General features: G+C 55.5%; 1 protein-coding gene across 1 annotated transcript; it reads right to left on the bottom strand.

Annotated features, from left to right (window-relative positions):
* Window positions 1-4608: 4608 nt before the first annotated feature.
* Window positions 4609-12892, bottom strand: LOC116820783 (lipocalin). Its single transcript, XM_032773469.2, has 7 exons — window positions 12752-12892; window positions 12063-12202; window positions 10187-10263; window positions 8517-8630; window positions 7972-8073; window positions 5563-5588; window positions 4609-4793 (listed from the first exon to the last, which is right to left on the bottom strand). The coding sequence occupies exons 1-6, from the start codon at window positions 12848-12850 to the stop codon at window positions 5563-5565; spliced, it is 558 nt and encodes a 185-aa protein (XP_032629360.1). The 5' UTR covers window positions 12851-12892; the 3' UTR covers window positions 4609-4793.
* Window positions 12893-20327: the final 7435 nt, after the last annotated feature.

Below are 20327 nucleotides of genomic sequence, written 5' to 3'. Positions count from 1 at the left end.
GCCCTGATTAGCCTGCCTTGATTGGCTGCAGGTGTTCTAATTAAAGTAGCTATCTCTACTGCCTTCTAGAAAGATCTTAATTGGCTCCAGGTGCCTTGATTAACCTGGAGCAACTGCCATTTGGTTACCAGGGTACTAGGGATTTGTTTAGCCTGGGGCTAACGTACCTGTTTCTCAGTACTTTACTGTAGCCATCTGGCCTTGCCCCATCACAGCTTCTAGATCCCAGAGCTGTCCTAGAAGGCAGGTCCATCTGGGCCTGGCAGTGCTTTCCCGACCCTTCTCTGACATAGTCCTGATTTTGCTGTTTTTATCCTTTGATGGTAGATCAGGCCAATTTCATCCTCCTTTCAATGCTTGCCACTGCCAATGACTGCAATGATGCTGAGTCCACCTACGCTGAGGCTGAATTTGGCCCATTCTGTTCCACTGTCACTGAAACAAAATCCTGTCCCCCACCCCCAATTAACCCTTGGCTCAGCTTGAAACTGCTCTGGGCAGTGGTCCCACATGCAGAGATCTATGTGCCTCAGGAGGCAGTGCTAGCCAAAGCGCCATTTCATCACCAGATGGAGTTGCAGAGAAACACAAGAACATTGGGTAGCCCATTGAGTACAGTGCTGCCTGAAATAGCCACATTCCTGTGAGCTGTGCCACCACCCTGGCACCCCTGGCGTGCCCCCTACACCAAGGCATGCAAGGTAGCCCTCAGTGCCTGCACCACGGGACTTCTTCCCCCCACACAAAGTGGGGCTTTCGGGGCCTGTAATGAGGCAGCCTGGCTCCCAGCCGCCCCGGAGGATGACAAGCCCAGCCGGAGGCCGGACTGGGCAGAGCTAAAGAGCGCGGAGCTCGCCCCGCAAAGGGTCAGGCGCCGACCCAGAAGTATAAAGGCGGGTCCTCCAAGCTCAGTGAGATGCCAGCGGCTGGAGTGAGCAGACGTGCCTCTGGGAGCTCAGGACCGGGAGACTCCTGCAACCCAGGGTAGCCGCCCGGAGTGGCTGGAGCTTCCCCGGGCTCGCTACCCAGAGGAGCTGCCGGAGCTGCACCACACCTGCTACCCAGAAGAGTCACCGAAGTGACCCTGGACAGACTTTCTGGGGGAGCTGCCGGACCTACCCTCCAGCGCCGGCTGGGACGAACCCATGCACCTGCATCCTGCGGAGGACGACCCCAGGATCCAGGTAAGCCCCGAGGGGGAGGCAGGAAGTAGCCCCGGGGGCAGCTGACCTTAGTCTGGCTGCAGCAGAACCAGAGCCAATGTCAGTGTGTTGTGGCCTGGATCCCCACTGACACAGCAGCGGGCTGCCTGCCGCTGTTAGGGCCCTGGGCTGGGACGCAGAGGAGTGGGTGGGCCTGCGTCCCCCCTGCCACCCCACTCACAGGTGGCTGTCTCCCCCTCACCCCAACGCTCAGGCCCAGAAGCCTGGGCCTCTTACCTTGTATAGGCTGAACTTCTTGCTCAGCCCCTGCCTGAGGATCTGAGCCCAGAACTGTTGTTGTCACCTCAGGTAATGAGGCGGCCTGACTTCCAGCCATCCCAGAGAGGGGTGAACCCCCTCTCCCAGCAACGGACTTCTACAGGACCCCTTGAGGCAGCGCTGGCCCTTTGACCTGGCGTAAGGGGCTGGCAGAGGGGTGAGGGTCTCACCCACGGGCTTTAGGAAAGCCAAGGGGATGCCAAGGTCATCAGCTCATTCTGTTAAAGAAACAAGGGGCATGGCCAAGCTGAGAGTAGCTGGAAACCCCCCATCCATATTTCCAAGGCAGTGCTGGGGTTGCTGAGGAACGGCTCCTGCAGTTAGGAAAGCACGGCCCTGCCTCCCCAGGGTGTGGGGAGGAGATTGTGAGGTACCCCGATGCCGTGGTGAGGGGCCCCCAGAGTGCAGAAGTGTCCAGCGCCCTGGCATTCACCAGTGGGACTCAGCATCCATTGTGAACACAGGAGGCTCTGAGGACAGGACAGGCCTAGGGCTGATCTGACCATCTGTCTCCCTGTCTCACGCAGGGCCACGTGTTCAGCTTTGTCTCAGCTGCCCTGTCTCTGCTGGCGTCTGCTAGAGAACTGGATTGTACAGGCTGGGCGACGGAAGGGAGTTGTACAGGATACACCTGCACTCCAACCATTTTCAGTGCCACGTCAAGGGTAGCGGTATCAACAGGTCAGTGTCGTCGTGGAAACAGGGCTTCTGAGACAGGTGCTGTGCTAGTGTTTGCCATCTTGGCTGCCACGCTAAGGATTGAACTGGGGATTTCTTGAGTGCCTACAGCTTGAGCTAAGAAGCCAACTGGCCATAGCAGGAGTTGGAACAGCTCCCAGGGGACCTGCAAATGTCCACCAGTGAGTTACAAGATCACAACTGCTGCCACATATGCCCGTGGGACAGACTGGGGAGGCTGCGAAACCCAGAACTCTCCTCATTCCTCAGAGAGAAGGGTTAGGCTAGATTAGACCTGAAACTAATCCCGACTTGTATTTAAACCACCATCTCAGGCCATCTCTCTGCCCCAGGCCACAGCTTCGGGGAGCTAAATCTAGCTCATCTATTCACTCCATGACATAGACGATGTTCTACGACCCACAGCCGCACCCCCAAGGCTGGGAGATCGAGAGCTAAGCCAGGCCCGGGCAGCATGTGAGTGGGAGACAGGCAAAGGCGGCTGAGGCTGCAATCAGAAGTGATGCCAGTGCCCCAGTATTCTTCTCTCCAAGTCCATACTGAACCCCAGTGCAGAGGGTGAGGCCACTGTGCTGCCAGAAGTGCCAGATTTCAGAAACTGTCACCACTTCTGGCTGGTGTAGGAAATCAAGCAAAGGGATTGTGTCACTTACCCAACTCCCCATGGAGCGTCAAGGGAAAGGTGCATGGTTAACGTTCTGGCTCAGCTGGTGCACGCTGCTGCCTGCTACCCCAGCAGTGGCTGTGGTTCTGGGCTGTGTGGCCAACAGCTTGCCAACCAGCTTTCAACCCCTTTCCCAAACCCAGGGCATCTTTGGATGAACAGTGTTTCATAAATGGTGGCCTGCTGACTCAGGCACAGGACTAGGTGGCGGGAGGCTTGGATTCTATTCCCAGCTCTGCCATAGATGCCATGGGTGACCTTGAGTGAGTCATTTCATCTCTCCGTGCCTCAGTTTCACATCTAATGAAATGAGGATGATGACACCTACCCTACTGGGTAAGGTGCTTTGAGCCCCTTGGATGGAACCATGCGGTGTAAGTGCCAAGTCCCCCGCCCGCCCGTGCCCAGGGAAGAGCTCTGTATTAAGTTAGTCCCTGAGAGAAGGGAGACCTAGTCTCAATCACTCTTTGCACAGCAGGGCCAATACAAGCCTGTTCCTGGGAGGTGAAGTCTGGCAACTGCCAGGCTCCACCTCACATGCATCTGACGAAGTGGGTATTCACCCACGAAAGCTCATGCTCCAATACTTCTGTCAGTCTATAAGGTGCCACAGGACTCTCTGTTGCTCTCTAAAGAGAGGTGTCCCTCAAGACCCTTCCTGACTAGGCATGTAGAGCAAGGAGTCTGTGGTGGAGGATGCTTCAAACCCCAGGCTCATAGCTTGCAGGCCAACACCCCAAGCACTGGACCATCCTTTCTTCCTGAAGGGAGGAAGGAAGAGGATTTCAAAGCTGCAGGGTATAGTCTCAGCGGAGGGATAAGGAACACGGGCTGTTGATCAGCTTGCAATGTGGAAGCTAAGCTCATGCCATGTGGAGAAAAGATTATCGTTAACTTCCTGCATTGCTGTCCAGTTTGGCTGGCGATGGGCAAAGCTCACAGGTCTGGGTAAGCAGGACATTGGTCACAGCTGGGACCATCTGTGAGATGGACACCTCCTCACTAGGACTGGCCTGAGACCCAGCCAGGCTGCTGACCAGTCATCCCACAGGAAGGGGTGGAAGCAACAGGAACACAGACAGCCAAACTCTTCCCCAGCAAGGCACTGTGGAGGCTTCTGTAGACCTCACTGATCGAAGCAAGGGCTTTGCATCTTCTGCCTCTTAGTGGCCAGCTCAGCTCAGCGTGTGGCTTGGCGCCTCATGAGTTCTGATGAGGGAGAGATGGCTCTGGCCCAGGAACCCATTTCGCACAGGGGCAAGGTTAAGAACAGGACTGGCAGGTGGGAGCAGTGGGTCTGAATCTGCAGCGCTGCCCCCTCCCGGAGGAGAGACCAGAATCCACAACAGAGGCAGATGAGGGATACTGTGGCTTGAGGGAATCAGTAACCCCAAGAGGGCTCCCAATCATCAGCCCCATATTTACACAGAGAAGGGCCGAGGGTTTGCCCAGACAAGACTGGCTCAGCCTGTACTCCTAGCCCCACCTTTGCTGAGCACTGCCCACATCTTACTCCTCACTAGACTTGGGCTTGACTGGACCTTGGAACTGGGTGTGAGGCTGAGTCAGGGCTGGGATTTGGATGCCAGGATCCCAAACTCCACTGAGCTGTTGTGGGGAGTTTTCAAATCCATAGGGTGGAAATCTCCCTGGATCATCTGACCTCTCGAGACTGCCACTGTCTTGAGTCAGACAGTTCCCTCTCCGTCCCAATGGCCCATGTGCCCAAAGCCTTTGTGAGGAAGCAAGTGAGAAGTGACAGGCTGGTGTTTTACATCTCGGTTTTACTCTGGGCAGGAGGGGCTGTTATACACAGAAGCACTAGCCCAGCGGCGCACAAGGCTGCAGAGCAGAGATGGCTACATCTATGCGGGGAGGATCTGGGCCGGCAGGTCAGCATGTCACTTTCTCTCTGAAGGAAACCTGGAACGGTGTCTCGCAACCTCCGCCTGGAAGGGAGAAAGGAAATGCTGCTTAGACATCAATGACCTTCCCAGTGCTTACCCCAGGACTTGTAGCATAGCCAGCAGCCTCTCCCATAGCTGCTTAGCCCAGGCTAGGACTTAGGGAGACCTTGGGTGGTGACACAGAGCCAGAAAGACCCACGGGGTCTGTCAGTGTCCAACAACTGTGAATCCCTTTCTAGTCATTACAGCCCTGCCCTGTCTCTGCCACCAGGGCCCCACGCTCCCTTTAACGAGGGGACAGACATATTTTTGGTGAGCTCCAATATGGGCCAGAGCAAAAAATATTCCTTGTAAGTCACTGGGCAATCCCTGCATGAGACTGCATGGTAGTGTAAAGGCCGGCAGTGTTCGACACATCCCACGCTGGAGGCAGGTGCTGCTCCTGCTGGGAAAGGGTTAACTGGGTTCTACTAACTCTGAGGTGGGTGATTCATTACCCACTCCCCCCCAGAAATAAGGGAGATGGGTGTGGTTCTCTAGAGAGAGGATCTAGGGTGACGACTGAACAGTCCTGAGGGAGGAACTGGAGAAGCAGCCCAGGCCGCGAAGCAGGTTGAGATCAACTTTATGTTCATTTTGATGTTCAGAGGGACGGTGCCTGTGGGCCATGTCTCAAGCAGGCTGGGAATGGGACTCGCTCAGAGAGAGCCTCTCAACAGGCACACGCTGTATAAACACCTCTGGCGTGCTCTCCAGTCTGGAGCAGTGGAAGAGAAGCCACACATCCCCCTGGAGAAGGGATCCTACTCACCTATGCAGCCTCCGTCATGCATTTGTCTGGGGAGAGAAGGACAAACAGAGATCAGCTGCCATGGGCACCTGCCTTTGGAGAGCTCCACTGGACAGAACCCATGGGGGGAACCCAGTGTGAACCTCTGCTTAGTGCTTCCCTGGGCTGTTAGCCAGGTGCAGGAAAGCTCAGCAAGGGGTGCAGTTCCTTCTTGCTCATTTGCTGCTGGTTATAGCAGATCCAGCCCCACCAACCTTGGGAACTGGTGAGGGGCTACCTGGCTTCCCACACATCTCAGGTGAGTTGTGGGGCAGAAAGCAGAGAGCCTTTCCCCCCGCCCCAAGGAAGGGCTGTGAGAGCAGAGAAAGCTGGTCCGCAAGGGAGCACTGGCATCAAGGACCATGTGTCATAGGCACTGGCACGTGCAGCAGGCAACTGACATTTGTTTAAAGGTGTGTTGGGTGGAGCCTCTTCTGTTCTCATTGATAAGAGACAAGCCCAATTTGAGGCACAATTAAATATCCCTGCTCAATGCCGGATTGGAATAGCAGAGAGCTGCAGGTCGTGACTGAGGGGCGTCGGCCGAGCCGTGCAGGGTTCAGGGCGGGACCAGCAGGGGGTTGGGGTGGAGGGGCATGGGCCGAGCTGTGTGGGATTTGGGGTGGGATCGGCAGGGGGTCAGGACGGAGGGGCGTTGGCCGAGCTGTGCAGGGTTAGGGGCGGGACCGGCAGGGGATCAGGGCGGAGGGGTGTGGGCCGAGCCATGCAGGGTTTGGGGCGGGACCAGCAGGGGGTCTGGATGGAGGGGCAATGGCAGAGGGATTAGCAGGGGCACTGCAGTGCTTTGCTACTTCAGGAAGCTTTGCAGTTTGCCCACACTGTGCCTGCCCTGGGCCGGTCCCATTAGTCCCAGACATCGCTGTGCTCTCTGTCCAGGGAGCAGGACCTGCCCTGCCTCCTTTCCAATGGGTTTAGCTACTTTAAACTTATTTGGCAACTAGACGTCACCTCTGTTCCACATCCCCGTGCCCTCAGGAGATGGCTGGGCTGCTGCACTACGGCTGAACCTCATAGCTCGTGCTCACTCCTGCGAGCAAGAGTCAGCAAGATTTTTTTGTCTGCTGTGGTGGGGCAAGTGCAGATGCTGGGTGCTCTGGGCGAATCCCTCGGTCGGCTGTCTCCTCTGCCCTCCATTGTGTGCAGAGAGCTGAGCTCCTGCGGAACTGGGTCTGGGGGTTGACGGACCTGCCAGCAGTGAGGACAGGCCCTTGCTGCTTTGTGCACCTGATTCCTCTAGCGCAGCCTGGGTTCCTGAGGGGCTGGCACTCACAGTCCAGCATCCTTCCCAGTCCAGGCAGGTTAAACTACAGACATGGAAGAGTCCTCGTTTAGCGGAGAGTTTGCAAAGAGGTGAACACTACAGTCCCCTTGGACGCAAAACCAAATGTCAAAGAGAACAGCAGCTAATCCAAAGTGCGGGTGAGCTCTTTGAGAGAGCTTGTGGACCAGCTAGCTGCTGAGGACATCACTCCACTTTCAGTCCTAGCCTAGGGCCCAGGAGCAGTGAGCTTTACATTGCTCAGATAAGTGGGGAGCATTTCCTGGCCATTTGTGTAAGAGTCACAGCTCCTTCAAGTGATGGTGCTTGGCCAATGCTGCCAAGTGGATCAGCAGTTTCCCCTCTGGTTCAGAGCAATGGAGGCAGTGTCCAGCATGGCTGGAGTTATTGGATAATTAGGGAAATGTGTACAGTGCCAGTGAGTTTCAGGGACAGTGAGCACCCTCCATTTCCAATCAAGTCAGCTGGGGCCAAATTTAGGAGCCTCTCTTTGGACACAAATGGCCAGATTGAGGCACCTACATAGGACAAGGCTGGGCTAGCGCCTAAGTTCCTTCTAAGCTGCGTGGCTGCCCTGCAGGCTATCAAGGGCCACGCAGGTGGGAAGAGGCACCTCTCCCCTGGCCCCGGCCTCAGAGCTGCCACGGCCGGGGGAAAGTGCCTCTCCCCTGGCCCCAGGCTGCTATGGCAAGAGAGGGCTGGGAGGAGTTCTGTCTCTACACCACAGCCTTGGGGAAGCCTGCAACCTGAACTTCTCATCCCCAGCCACTCCCTAGACGTACACCCCCAGCCAGATCCCTTACCCGCCCACACACCCTATCGCTCTGCCCCAGCCCTGAGCCCCCTCCCACACTCCATCCCCTCAGCCCCACCCCCATCTCATATCACCTCCATATTGGTGCACGTCACTCTGCACATGGATGTAAAAAACTAGAGGGAACATTGGCTAGAGCTACACAGCTGGGAACACAGCACACAAGCAATCTGCATTGCAGCCAGGCTTGCCAAGTGCCCCCTAGGCTCCCCTGAGCTCCACAGGGCATTTCTCCCAATCTTCTCTCTTGTCTTGTTTACCTATGGTTTGTTCTTACCAGTTTTTGGCAGCAGGAGAATAGCATCCTCTGGGAGCCCCTGCGCCAAGGAGAACTGGGTGAACTTCTCCTGTAGTTTGGGGTTCAGCTCTGTAGTTCTGCCTGCAGCCAGGGAAGCAAGATGCTTGGGGTAAGAGTGAGCCCCTCCCACTACAATCAGCCCATCCATGCCAGCCTGTGTGTCAGCACTAGGTACCAGAGACCCATAACCCAAGATCTGTGTCCGGCAGCCTCACCAGCGAATCCCCTTTCTGTGCATCACAACCAGCCTTGCCTCAGCTTGGGACACAACAGCCACTGCCCTGCCACTGGGCTCTGAGGCAGAGCCTCTGGTTCTGCAGGGCCCCGGGACCCCAGCCAGCTCCTTCCTGGGGATGAGCCCCCATCTCCTCGGGGCAGAGCTGCAGAAATTCAAACCAGAGCCATGTGGAGTGGAAGAGGGTGTCTCTCAGATGGGTGGCTGGAGGGCTGGAGTGGAGCTCTGCGTGTCTGCTGGCAGAGTTCCCCAATGTACAAGACAGAGGTGCCGCCCCGGGGCCACGTACCGTACAGAGTCACCATGGTGGAGGTCTCGGTGCCCTTGAACTTCTTGGCGTACAGCAGGGCGTACTCGTCGTAGTTGGTCTCCACCACACGGATGTCGTGCTGGCTGCCCCAGCCTGCAGGGGGCATGGACAGATGTGCAGGGCAGAGATGAGCAAGCACAGATACCAGTACATATATGGAGCAGGGCTCCCCCCACAGCCTGACACCCCCAGCTAACGAGCGGGGCTCCCCCCCAGGCCTGACACCCCCAGCTAATGAGCAGGGCTCCCCCCCCAGTCTTGACACCCCCAGCTAATGAGCAGGGCTCCCCCCCCAGTCTTGACACCCCCAGCTAATGAGCAGGGCTCTCCCCCCAGGCCTGACACCCCCAGTTAACAAGCGGGGCTCCCCCCCAGGCCTGACACCCCCAGCTAACGAGCAGGGCTCCCCCCCCAGCCTGACACCCCCACCTAATGAGCAGGGTTCCCCCCCCAGTCTTGACACCCCCAGCTAACGAGCGGGGCTCCCCCCCAGGCCTGACACCCCCAGCTAATGAGCAGAGCTCCCCCACAGTCTTGACACCCCCAGCTAATGAGCAGGGCTCCCCCACCAGGCCTGACACCCCCAGCTAACGAGAGGGGCTCTCCCCAGGCTTGACACCCCCAGCTAACGAGCAGGGCTCTCCCCCCAGGCCTGACACCCCCAGTTAACAAGCGGGGCTCCCCCCCAGGCCTGACACCCCCAGCTAATGAGTGGGGGGTGCCGCTGCCCTGCAGCTGGTGTAAACAGGCATTGCTGCCAGTGGAGCGGAGCCAGTTCATGCCAGCTGGTAGGGAGGCCACACCCCCGATTCTGAGCCCGACAATCCTCTCTTTGGGTGGTTTGTCCCCCATCTGGTACTGAGACAAAACCACACACGGTTTTGCCTGATATTGGACTGGTTACAGGATTTTGAAGAGCCCTATGCCAGGGCACGCTGGCCAGAGCAGGCAGTGCACTCTTCAGCATGGTGCCCCATGCAGCGGGACTTGGAACGCCCAAAGCAGCATTTGGTTCTAGAGACACAATTTTGTCCTCCTAAGAGGAGAGTTAGGTGCCTCCTGCTCTGCCAATCCAAATGCTCCTGTCACTCTGCCAGAGACTCAGACGCAGGCTGGGGGACTCCGCAGTGGTGACCCTAGAGCCCAGCATGGTCACTCGACAGATCCATGTCAAAAACTGCCGAGATGACTGAAACGCGGGGCTCTGGTTAGCCCAGGTGCCCTGCACCCCCGCTCCCACTGACTCCACAGCGCTCCCACCCCTGAGTCAGGCCATGGCAGAGTGTGGGTCAGGATCCAGGAATCCAGTCCCAACGGCACTCGTTCTGGTGCCCGCTGCCCCAGCCCATTGCACGCACGTTTTCTACAGTGGCACCTGGACACCTGCGCTGGTCCCATTCTCAGGCTGAGCTCCTCAATCGATGCTAAATCCTTGTGCTAAATCTGCTCCCATTCGGGACTGGTTGGGAGCTGGAAGGTGCCTCTAAGGAGAAAGCTGTGGGTTTATTTAACTAATGACTCCTGCCCATCCTGCCCAACAAAGGGGCAGACTGTCCTGCTCTCAGCTGCCTGGCACTGCCCAAGGCACAGCGTGCCAGGGCACGGTGGGATGCTGTAATGGAGCCAGCACTGCAAGCACATGCACTCACGTGGGCTGGTGTAGCTGAATCGGCCTGGCTGCTCTGTCTTGATGTAAAGGCTGTTCCTCTTCTCGCACCGATCAAACCTGGGGCAGCACGTGGGAAAGGCAGAGAACAAGCATGTTAGCAGGTTGAGGGAATGCGATTTTCCCATTGCCCCCACCAGTGATGGAGGGAGATCCAGCGTCTAGCTGGTGGTGGGCAATGCTTGACACCTGGCTGGGCTCTCTTCCTCTTCCTTACACGTGTACCTGGGTCTCATCTCATACCCCTGCAGTCCACTGGCTTCCACACTGCCACTGGCACAAGGTGGAAGAGATTCAGATCATGGGGTCTTTAAAACTAGCAGCCCCTGGGCTTGGGAGAGACAAAGGTGTCTCCTGCACTCTGGCATCTGAGCCTTCAGCTCCCACTGGCTTCAGTGGAAGCTAGGGCCAGTCAGTACCTTGCAGGGACCAGTGTGGGTGGATCCCCTATGGCCACTGCTGGGAGAACTGAAATTCTCCCAAACTCCACCAGCCAGACCCCACCTTTGGGTGCACAGCAAGCTGAGAGGTGCGACCCCCATGCTGCTGCCTTTCCCATACTGCTGAGAGAACCTCTAGGGGGCACAAGAGCCCAAGCTGGGATCCTCCGGCACTGGCCAAGGAAATCTGCTCAGATAGCAGCTTCACAAAGTTTGGCTCCGCTTTGGATGTGCTGAGCCTGCTTGGCAAGGACTCTGGGTTCCTGGCCTTGCTGCTGGATACCAGGACTCTCTACGTTGGCAGAGTGTGATCTGCAGCGAGGCTCCGTGTCAGATATCGCCCCTCAAGCCAGCAGTCACGTCAGCCCTTACTGCCCCCTGTTACCAGCTTCTACAGCGCATCTAGAGAGCCAGGCAGCCATCTCATCACCTGGCATCCACATCACATGGAAGGAACAGGGAATCAAGGAATCAGGTCTACTGGGATCTATTCCCAGCTCTGACACTGACTTACTGTGTGATCTTGTCCCTTCCCCTCTCTGTGCCTCAGTTTCCCCATCTGTGAAATGGGTGACCCTGACTGACTTAATGGTCGTGGGAGCTAATTAATGGCTCCAGAGTGCTTTGACATCCTTGGATGGGAGGGCAAAGTGTTGTTTGGACCCCAACAGGAGAGCTTTCAGTCTGACCCACCACAACCCATGTGGGCAGCAGCCTCCCCTCAGTAGTTGAAACAGAGCCTGCCGGGCTAAGCTGGGAATCATAACTGAGAGGAGCAATGGGGTGGAGACCCAGGGGGAATCCCATGGCTGGGGCAATACAGAATGTCGGGTGCAGAGTATTCCAGGGAAACCCAGCCCCTCCCTCCCATGGCAGGGACAGGATGCTGCGCCTGGCAGCCTCCCCTTAGGAAGGGGGTAGCAGCACTCTCCAAGAGCTCCTGGCTGGGGCCTGCTGCTTGGACAGAGCCAGGCTGTGACTGACACCCTGGAGGCTCCAGGAGGGGCTGAGCCACAGGCAGCCAGATCCCCCCAAGAGTCTGGTCAGCTCGGGGGGCTGGGCTTCTGCTGCACAGGGCAGTTTGCACCCAGAGGTGCTAGGAGGGAACGATCGCTGCACTCCCCGAGCCCAGGCCCTGGGACTGAGCACTGCCCTCGCTCCAGGGCATAACAGGGAGGAGAAGGCTGCTTGGTCCCCCACTCCCAGACCCGCAGACAAGGGGCACCAGACACCCAATGTCTATGTCAAGATAGAGACAGGACCTGGGGTCTCCCTGGGACTGGCGAGAGCATCTCTTGGCTGAGGAACCCCCAGCGCCAGCTGGGCCCTGGGAAGGGGGTGGGATGAGCCTTTGTGAGATTGGAACGATGCCCTTCCCTCTCAGGCAGGACAGTGGCTCCAGCGGCGCCGCAGCCTTACTTGGGGTAGGTGGAGGTGACATTCAGGTTCCCATCTGCTGTGGGCGTGATGACTGTGGTGCACATCTTCAGCACCTGCTTCTTCTCCATGAACCACCTGGAACTGGAGGCCAGGCCGATGCTATACCACTTCCCTGTGAACTGCACACAGCCCCCAGTCACCACAGGCATGGCCAGGGCAGACCAGACCTGGGTGCAGCAAGCCCAGGGTCCTGCCTCGGGCAAGACCTGCTTCAGAGGAAGGTGTAAAAACCTCCCTATTGTCTGATTATTGGGAATAACCTGCCCACCCAGCTCTGCTCAGCCCCCTCTGTGCCCCGGACAAATGCCACCCACCCATCTAGAGAAGACCAAGCTGCTTGGCTCTGCACAGCCCCACCCACTGGAGGCTCAGCATCTGAACCTGGATCCAAATTTTCCAGCTCTCCTACACTGGGCTGGACCAGAACCCCAGATCCAAACACACTCTCAACTGGGGGGAGGGGAGTTCAGCACCCAAATCCAGCGTGGGAGCCCAAATCTCAGCTGGGCGCCAGCCACCTTCATAGGGGCCTGAACCACCCTCTGCTCTGAATTGCCCTGCTCTCGGGACCGGTTGGAATCAGGATCCAGAACCATCCCTGCCTCTGAAAAGAGAAGGAAGGTAGCCAATCCTCTGGATATGGGCACACACAGGACGGGCCAGGTTACCTTCTCCTGCTGAAAGTCGGGTTGTACGGTGACTTCCTCCTGCCCATGGAGAACACCAAACAAGGCCATCCCCAGGAGGCTGAGCAGCGTGGCCTGCATGCTTCTATCTTTTCCCGTCCCTGTCTGCAGAGCGGAGGGAGAGAGGCAGGCTGTGTATGAGCAGGAGCCCCAGCAGAGCCCCTATTTATTGGGAGGCGGCTGACATCCCAGGGTGGGATAACAGGACACTAGCAAATGCCAGCCCTCATCACTCCCCTGCTGAACTGGCTTACGCAAGAGGGAGTGAGTCAGCGAGCAGAAGGCTCTGAAATGCAAAGGGCAGGCTGGGGGCTGGGCACCCACAAACTGCTCTCTGCTGTTGACTTTAGCTGTTTGCCTCCCAATGCCAAAAACTCTCACAGCAGAAACAGTGGCTCCCAGCCAGTTTTGCAACCCTCCCAGCCCCCCAGGAACAGCAGAGAGTTTGGCTTCCGCTGGCTGAGAATGAAAAGATGTAAACTGCAACCAACAGATGAGCAAGAACACCACAGCCAAATCTATTCCTAGGTAGAGTGGGGCTGAGGGAGCAGATGGTTCCAGCCTGACCCAGGCAAAGGGTTTTCTACCTTTCCCCACATGCACAGAGCAACCTGTGTACTCACCTTCTGAATGGTTTGGTCATAGACTCAGGAAAACAACAAAAGCAAGACAAGTATCAGAGGGGTGGCCATGTTAGTCTGTATGCACAAAAACAACGAGGAGTCTGGTGGCACGTTAAAGATGAACAGATTTATTGGGCATAAGCTTTCATGGGTAAAAACCCCACTTCTTCAGATGCATGGAGTGAAAATTACAGATACAAACATAAATATACTGGCACATGAAGAAAAGCAGGACAGGAGCAAAACAAAGCACCCAGTAGAGAGAGAGCACAGAGTGTGTGCCTCTCCACTGACGTGCTGCATGTCTCAGGTCCAAGGGCTCTTTAAAGCTGGATCATGCGATGAATCCAAGCCCCATGAAAGTCTTCTAAATTCTGTGTGACAGTCTCCTGTCTACCAGCCACAGGGTTGCAACTCAGGTTATGTCTACAATGGCAACTGAACAACAAAACTTCTGTCTGTCAGAGGCGTTAGCCCCCTCCCCTGAAAGACAAAAGTTTTGCCAAGGCAAGTGCCAGTGTGAACCACGCGTTGTCGGCAGAAGCACTCTCCTGCCCACAGTGCAAACACCACTCATTGGGGGTGGATGTTTTTTGTCGGCAGGAGAGCCGATAAGCAGCGGCTACACTGCACAACTTTTAGCGGCACAGCTGTAGTGACATAGCCATGTCACTAAAAGCTGGCAGTCAGGCAGACTCTGGTGCATTTCAACAAGCAGAGAAAACAAACTCATGGCAGTCCCAGAGCAACGTACAGCACAAATTCATGGCAGAAAGCTAGGCCTGGCATTCCCTTCCCATGATCTAGGCCACCTGCTCTCTCAGTTGAGTGCTCCCTGTGACCATATCCATAGATGTGTTCTGTATCTGGTCCCCTGGCAGGAATAGCCTGCTAGGGCTTGCTGGCCCAGCAAAGCAGTACAGCATTTGGCCAGCCCCTTGAAGTCATTGGGGTGGCTCAGGTGCTCAGACTTTTGCAGGATTGTTAATTAGCAACACTTGAAAGTGTCTCTTGAAATAAATGCGGGGTTGATGTTTCTGCTGTCAAAGATCCTTCCCACAATCCAGAAGAGCAAGTTTGTGGCTACTACTGATGTGATGCACAGCAATACTGTGAGGAGTGTCATATCTAAGCAAGGCCTGCACAACCCATGCTCGTTGCAGCTGCATTGAAATCTCGCCCAGCCAGGTTTGATTTGAGCTCTTCAGGCTTGATCCCAACAGCTCCTAAAGCTGTTCTTATTCCCTGTCCGGATGATTCCATGGGCTGCCCTAGATCCCAAGCAAAGTGAGGACCAGCTCTCCATCCTGCCTGTAACTCTAACATGCACCATCTCTGGCTCATCCACAGAGCTCTTCGGGGCCCCCACTGAAATGCAGTAATGAGCCTGGTTTCCTCATGCATTTCTGAGATACTTCCAAAAGGTGAGTCTGCACTGCAATTAAAAACCCAGGGCTGGCCTGGGCCAGCTGATTTGGGCTGCTGGGCTGTTTCATTGCAGTGTGGGTCCTGCCTGAGTTCTGGGACCCTCCCACCTCGCAGCGTTCTAGAGTCTGGGCTCCTGCCAAAGCCCAAAGTCTACATCACAATGAACCAGCCCCGTGAGCCCGAGTCAGCTGGCAGGTTTTTAACTGCAGTGACAGACCCTCTGAGGCTTGCTTAGCCATCTCTCTCAGCTGTTTTGTGGGGTGAAGAGGGCAGATTTTGTATCGTACATCTCACCGCAGTTCTTGGGGACAAAGAGTTTTCTGCGTCTGTGTCTTTTGCAGGAACAGCAGAATAAATTCTGGAGGTGAAATCCTGGCCAAACTCACATTAACTTCAGTGGAGCCAGAGCCCTACAGGTCTTATTCCCACTCCCACAAACCCACCGAATGCAGAAAGCTTCTCATGCCTCCCACAACAGACCTGAGCCATTTCCTCTGCCAGACATGGAGCCCCAGCGTATTTCGCTTTCCATGAATTATCTGGGAGGTGCCTTTACATCTAAGTTTTTTATATTTCTTAGCACTCTTTTCTGTGCCTTTCCCTATATGCTTCATTGGCCAAAGGCCTTTGCTGTTACCTTTTGAACTGTCTGTTTGTAGCTCAAGTCCTACAGCATGGTTCAGTGTGCTGGCACCTTCTGACCTTGCTGTGTGCTGCAGGGCGATGCACTGGCCCCGTTGTACAAACACACACAACCAAGCCACGAGAGAAAAGCATGATTGGCACAGGGTGCCCTCCCCTTGTGACTAGTGGCAACAAAGCCAAAGCCAAAAGGAAACTGCCCAAAGCCCCTGGTACAGAGCACCTGAACCAAGCCTGCCCCTCTACCTCCTAATTGCCTTCACACGGGGCTTTCAGGGGACATGTAGCATTGTGCACTGGGGTGAAGTTCAGCCTAAGCTTGTTCATTTCTACAGAAACCTCTCATGTTCGCTAAAAGCAGCAATGCTTGGCTCTGTCAGTCCAGCCTGAGCTCTTGTGCTATTTGGGATTTTCCTAAAGCCCCAGCTTCTGGAGTTCTGGGACTCGGTGAGAATCTCAGCTTTCAGTTAAAAAACAACAACATGGCAGTTTCTTGCTCTTATGGTTGTGGAGAAAAGCTTGAAAATGTGACACCTACCCTCGCCCACCACTGCCCAAAGGCTCAGGAAGCAGAAGAGGAATGAACAGAACCCAGTGGTGACAGGTTTTCAAAATCTCATGATTTTTAAGCCACTCATGATTTTGGGGGCCTGACTCATGATTTTGGCAGAACTGTGCTCCACCTAGTCACCAATCTCTGTCAAACAATGCCTCCTGCATGGGAAGATTTAACAATTAATTTATATCCCCCTAACTCTGGCCTCCTGTCCAGTGACCTCCAACAGACGAGGTGCCTTAACTGAAGAACCCTTTGCTAGTTAAAGGATTTGAGTGAGGACAATTCTCAGTTGTCTGCACTGAATTCTAACAATCCCAAGGTTGTCAGTGTCTCCTCATCTATAAACTTCTTTGTCCTGTTTAACAGCTGAGCTGCTCTGCTCTTTACAGAGGCAGAGGAAAAGGATCTGGGCTTTGGTTCAATTCTCTGTCTTCACTAAATTGTATCCGTAGAAACAAAAGCACTAATTCAAGCAATGAGCTATCATCAGTCCATTATGCAGCCTAGAGAAGGGGCGTGGTCTTGGCTTATATCCCCAGAGCTGTATACATCCAGGAAGTTTCTGGATGTTTGCATAAGGAACAGTGCCGCAGTCAAATATTTCCATCTCAAGGGCAGCACTGTAGAATGACACACCTTGTAGCTTGCAGCCCATTGCCTGCCCTTATCTCTGGAGGTCACCCTGTAAACCAGCCACATGCTAATCACTCCTACATTGGGATTATTTTATCTATAAGATCTGGAAACCCTGTCCAGCCTCTCTAGGCCCACTCCTCCCATTCCCAGTCCAGTCCTGCTCTGGGCACCAGCTGGGTTTGGTACAGTGTCACTCGGGGGAGCGCTGAGTGAAGACAGCCACGACATGAGGCCTGGAGGGAAAGGGACAGAAACCCGGGAAGATCAGGGCAGTGAGTGGAAGCCTCCCAAAGAGAACCCCCACCCCTAGGCCTGCTCCCTGCAGGAGGGAGGATGTCTGGGTTTGCTCACCTCATTGTTAAACTGGAGAGAGATGATGAGCCCAAAGGAAGGGCAGTGTGCTCCAGTGAGCAGGGCCTCAGCCCAGCAGTCCTGAGGCCTGGCTTCTCTTCCTGGGTTGGCGAGGTGCCCCTCAATTAGTCAAGCCACCTCTCTGTGGCCAGCTTCCACCTTTGCATATGTGGATAATAAAGCCCCTGGCCTTTTGCTAGGGTAAGAGGTGCTGTGGAGCAGCCCTGAGGCTAACGCACAGTCCTGGGAGTCAGGGCTCCTGGATTCTAATCCCAGTTTTGCTGCTAGCTGACTCTGTGACCTTCAGCGAGGATGGTGCCTCAGTTTCCCCATCTGTAGCACACAGGTCCTGCCGGGGAAATGTGGGGGTTAATACATTTGTATTTGTGAAGTGCTTTGAGATCCTTGCAGGGGAAGGGCTGTGAATGTGCAACTTGTTTTTAACACAGAGATTTTCCTGAATATTAGTGCATCAGCCAGGACTAAGATAGCCTTCTAGAGTCCTGCTTTGTCCTGGCTGGGGCTCCCTCACCAAAATGCTCCCAGCTCCCAAGCCCAGCCTCTCCCCACAGCTCCTTATGTAAGATGTCTGCTTTCGTAACAGCTGCTTTTTCTGCCCCAGGCTCCCTGCACACGTTCCCTATGTCCAGCTGCAGCTGGTTTCTCCTGCAGAAAGAGCTGCTGTGTGGGGGAGGCATTACCCTTTATTAAAACAACACTGAAGCCAGGCAGGGTGGGAGAGTCCTTGGGGGTGGGGGCAGAGGGGGCTAGGGTTGCAGCCTTTCCCCACCCAGTATCCCACTGGACTGTAAAAGCCCCTGTCCATAGAGATGGGGTCACAAGCCAGCCCCATCTAGTCCCATGGCCTCCCTCCCCGTAGTGTCTGGCCCATACACATTCCTAACTTCACCCTCAAAGCCCCATTCTCACCCATTGCCACTGTGTCAGAGGCCCCCCTGCAATCGGGGCGTGAACAGAGTGAGAGACAGGCCCTGCCCTGAAACATTTACTGACTAAGCAGACAAGACAAAGGGCAGGATTGTTATCCCCAGCTCACTGGTGGGCACTGGAGGTGCAGAGAGGGAATAGGACTTGCCCCAGGTCACCCAAGAGGTCTGGACAGGGCTGGCGCTTGCATTTAGGCGGCTTAGGCAATCGCCTAGGGCACCAGCATTATTAGGGGGAGGCATTTTGTCAGAGGGGGTGGCAGGCGGCTCCAGTGGAGCTGCCGCAGTGGTGCCTGCGGAGGGTCCGCTGGTCTGCGGCTCCAGTGGAGCTGCTGCAGTCTTGCCTGAGGAAGGTCAGCTGCTCACGCAGCTGTGGTGGACCTCCGCAGGCACGACTACGGCAGCTGCACTGGAGCCGCAGGAGCAGTCGACCGTCCGCAGGCAGGACTGTGGAGCCAGGGGACCAGAGCGCGGGGTGGTGAAATGGCCATGCGCCTAGGGCGCTCAAACCCCTAGCGCTGGTCCTGGGTCTGGGGCAGACCCAGGACAGGATCCCAGCAGTGCTGACTCTGAGTACAGATGGTGTCTGGAAACTGTCTCACCTACTCCAGACCTTGTGCTTGCAGGCCAGTTTCTGGTGTCATTTACCCTAGTGAAATGTCATTGACTTCAGAAGATGTGAAAGCAGCAACTGGATTGAAATCTCTGCTCCGTTGGAGCACCGCATATTGGCTTCATGTGCATGTGGTTCAGATGTGCTGTTGGTTTTCACTGGCTGGGCTGACAGATAGGCTAAGGGACCTGAAATTAGCGCTTCTAATAAAAAAGGATTTCTATTAGCTTAAGCAGCAGGGGTCTGTGGGCGAGGGGCAGGAGAAATGAGGTTCGAGGCTGAGCTCCCCACGGGGCTGTCCCAATATGTGAGTCCCCAGTAGGCTGAGCCCCTCAGAGCTCTCAGGGGGTTTTAGTCCAGTTGTTGAAGGCTTGTTAGTTTGGCATCAGATGTTGACTATTCAGAGTCTAGGTGAGTGAACTAGGTAGGTCACCTGGGAACAAGGGCCTGGCTTCAAGTGAGCGGGGGGTGTTAAATAATGAGACTGACATTCATTTCTACAGCACCTTTCATCACGAAGGAGTCCAAAGTACCTATACTAGAATCACTGAACTACAGCCACCTCTGGGGAGGAGCATGGCAGCTGTTTAACAGGGCACAGAAACATGATGTACATCTAGGACAGAAAGCGAAGCAAGCTGTAACTATCTGAAACTGCAGGGGGGCAGATTTGTGGGGAATGGGACAGGACACCAGGGCTAGCACCTTGACTCTCCAAAGGGTGTCAACAAGACATAGGTACCTCTGCCTGGCAGTGATCCTTCTGCTGCTGCGGGACAGTGGTGCCCAGCAGGACACTGGTCCCAGGCATTTTGCTCTGCCAGGGCTGGAGCAGTGGGATGCCCAGGAAATACTGCCAGCTGCCAGCTGAATTATGACTGCATGGCACATAGGCAGCAGGAACAATGAGCAGCGAACACAGTGAAAGGGTTAGTGGGGTTGCCTTACGTAAGCTCCCCTGATAAACAACATGTGTTAGGAATTTCAGACGAGATTGCAAAACCCCAGTGGTTGGGTGTGGGCAAAAACAGTACCACTCCCCCTGGGCCTCTCTGCAAACAACAAGCCCACCCTCCCAGCAGGGTCCTTTCAATCCCTGTGTCCACTCAACAAAAGCACGAGGCTCATGCAGGGGCTTCTCTCCCCCCTGAACATTCCTGCCAGTCCCTGCTCTGCATGGCCTTGACACATCCCAGCCCAGGCTGCACGGGGTAAGCTCCCAACACTGCACACATCGAACATGGCTTAGCTTTGCTAAGCAGGTTTTTAAGCATATTCCTCAAGCCCAAGTTCTCTATCCCTGTCCACCTTTCAGTCCCTCTTACAGATCCAGCTCTGTAGGGAGTGACGCATACTGGTGCGTCCTCTCGCTCTCCCCCGTCCCCCGCAGATGGTCATTAGATCGTAGCGCATGGCCAGCCTAGGGTGTTTGGGACGCCCCTGGCACATAGGGGTGCTAGTACAAATCAGTAAATAACGATAGCTCAATTGGGGAACATGGTTCCAACATGCTTTGGTCGCGTCTCCCCTGCAGGACTGGAGCATGTGTCGCCATGTTGCTGTGCTGCCATGTCATAGCTGGGTCCTGTGACACAGTAAATGGGACCAGTGGGTGGGAGCTTTGGGTTCTGTTCAGTGCATGCTCCCGGGCTCACTGAGCTGTGGCTTGTCCACGCGGGGAGAGTTTTGTAGATGATCATATGGACTTTTGCAGAATAATTAATCCAAAGCAGCCAGCCTTGACCCATCTCCTCCTGCA

Source organism: Chelonoidis abingdonii, chromosome 24, assembly GCF_003597395.2.
Source record: "Chelonoidis abingdonii isolate Lonesome George chromosome 24, CheloAbing_2.0, whole genome shotgun sequence".
NCBI classification, from domain to species: Eukaryota; Metazoa; Chordata; order Testudines; family Testudinidae; genus Chelonoidis; species Chelonoidis abingdonii.
The sequence above is the reverse complement of the archived record's forward strand: the minus strand, read 5'-3'. Positions and strand labels throughout refer to the sequence as shown.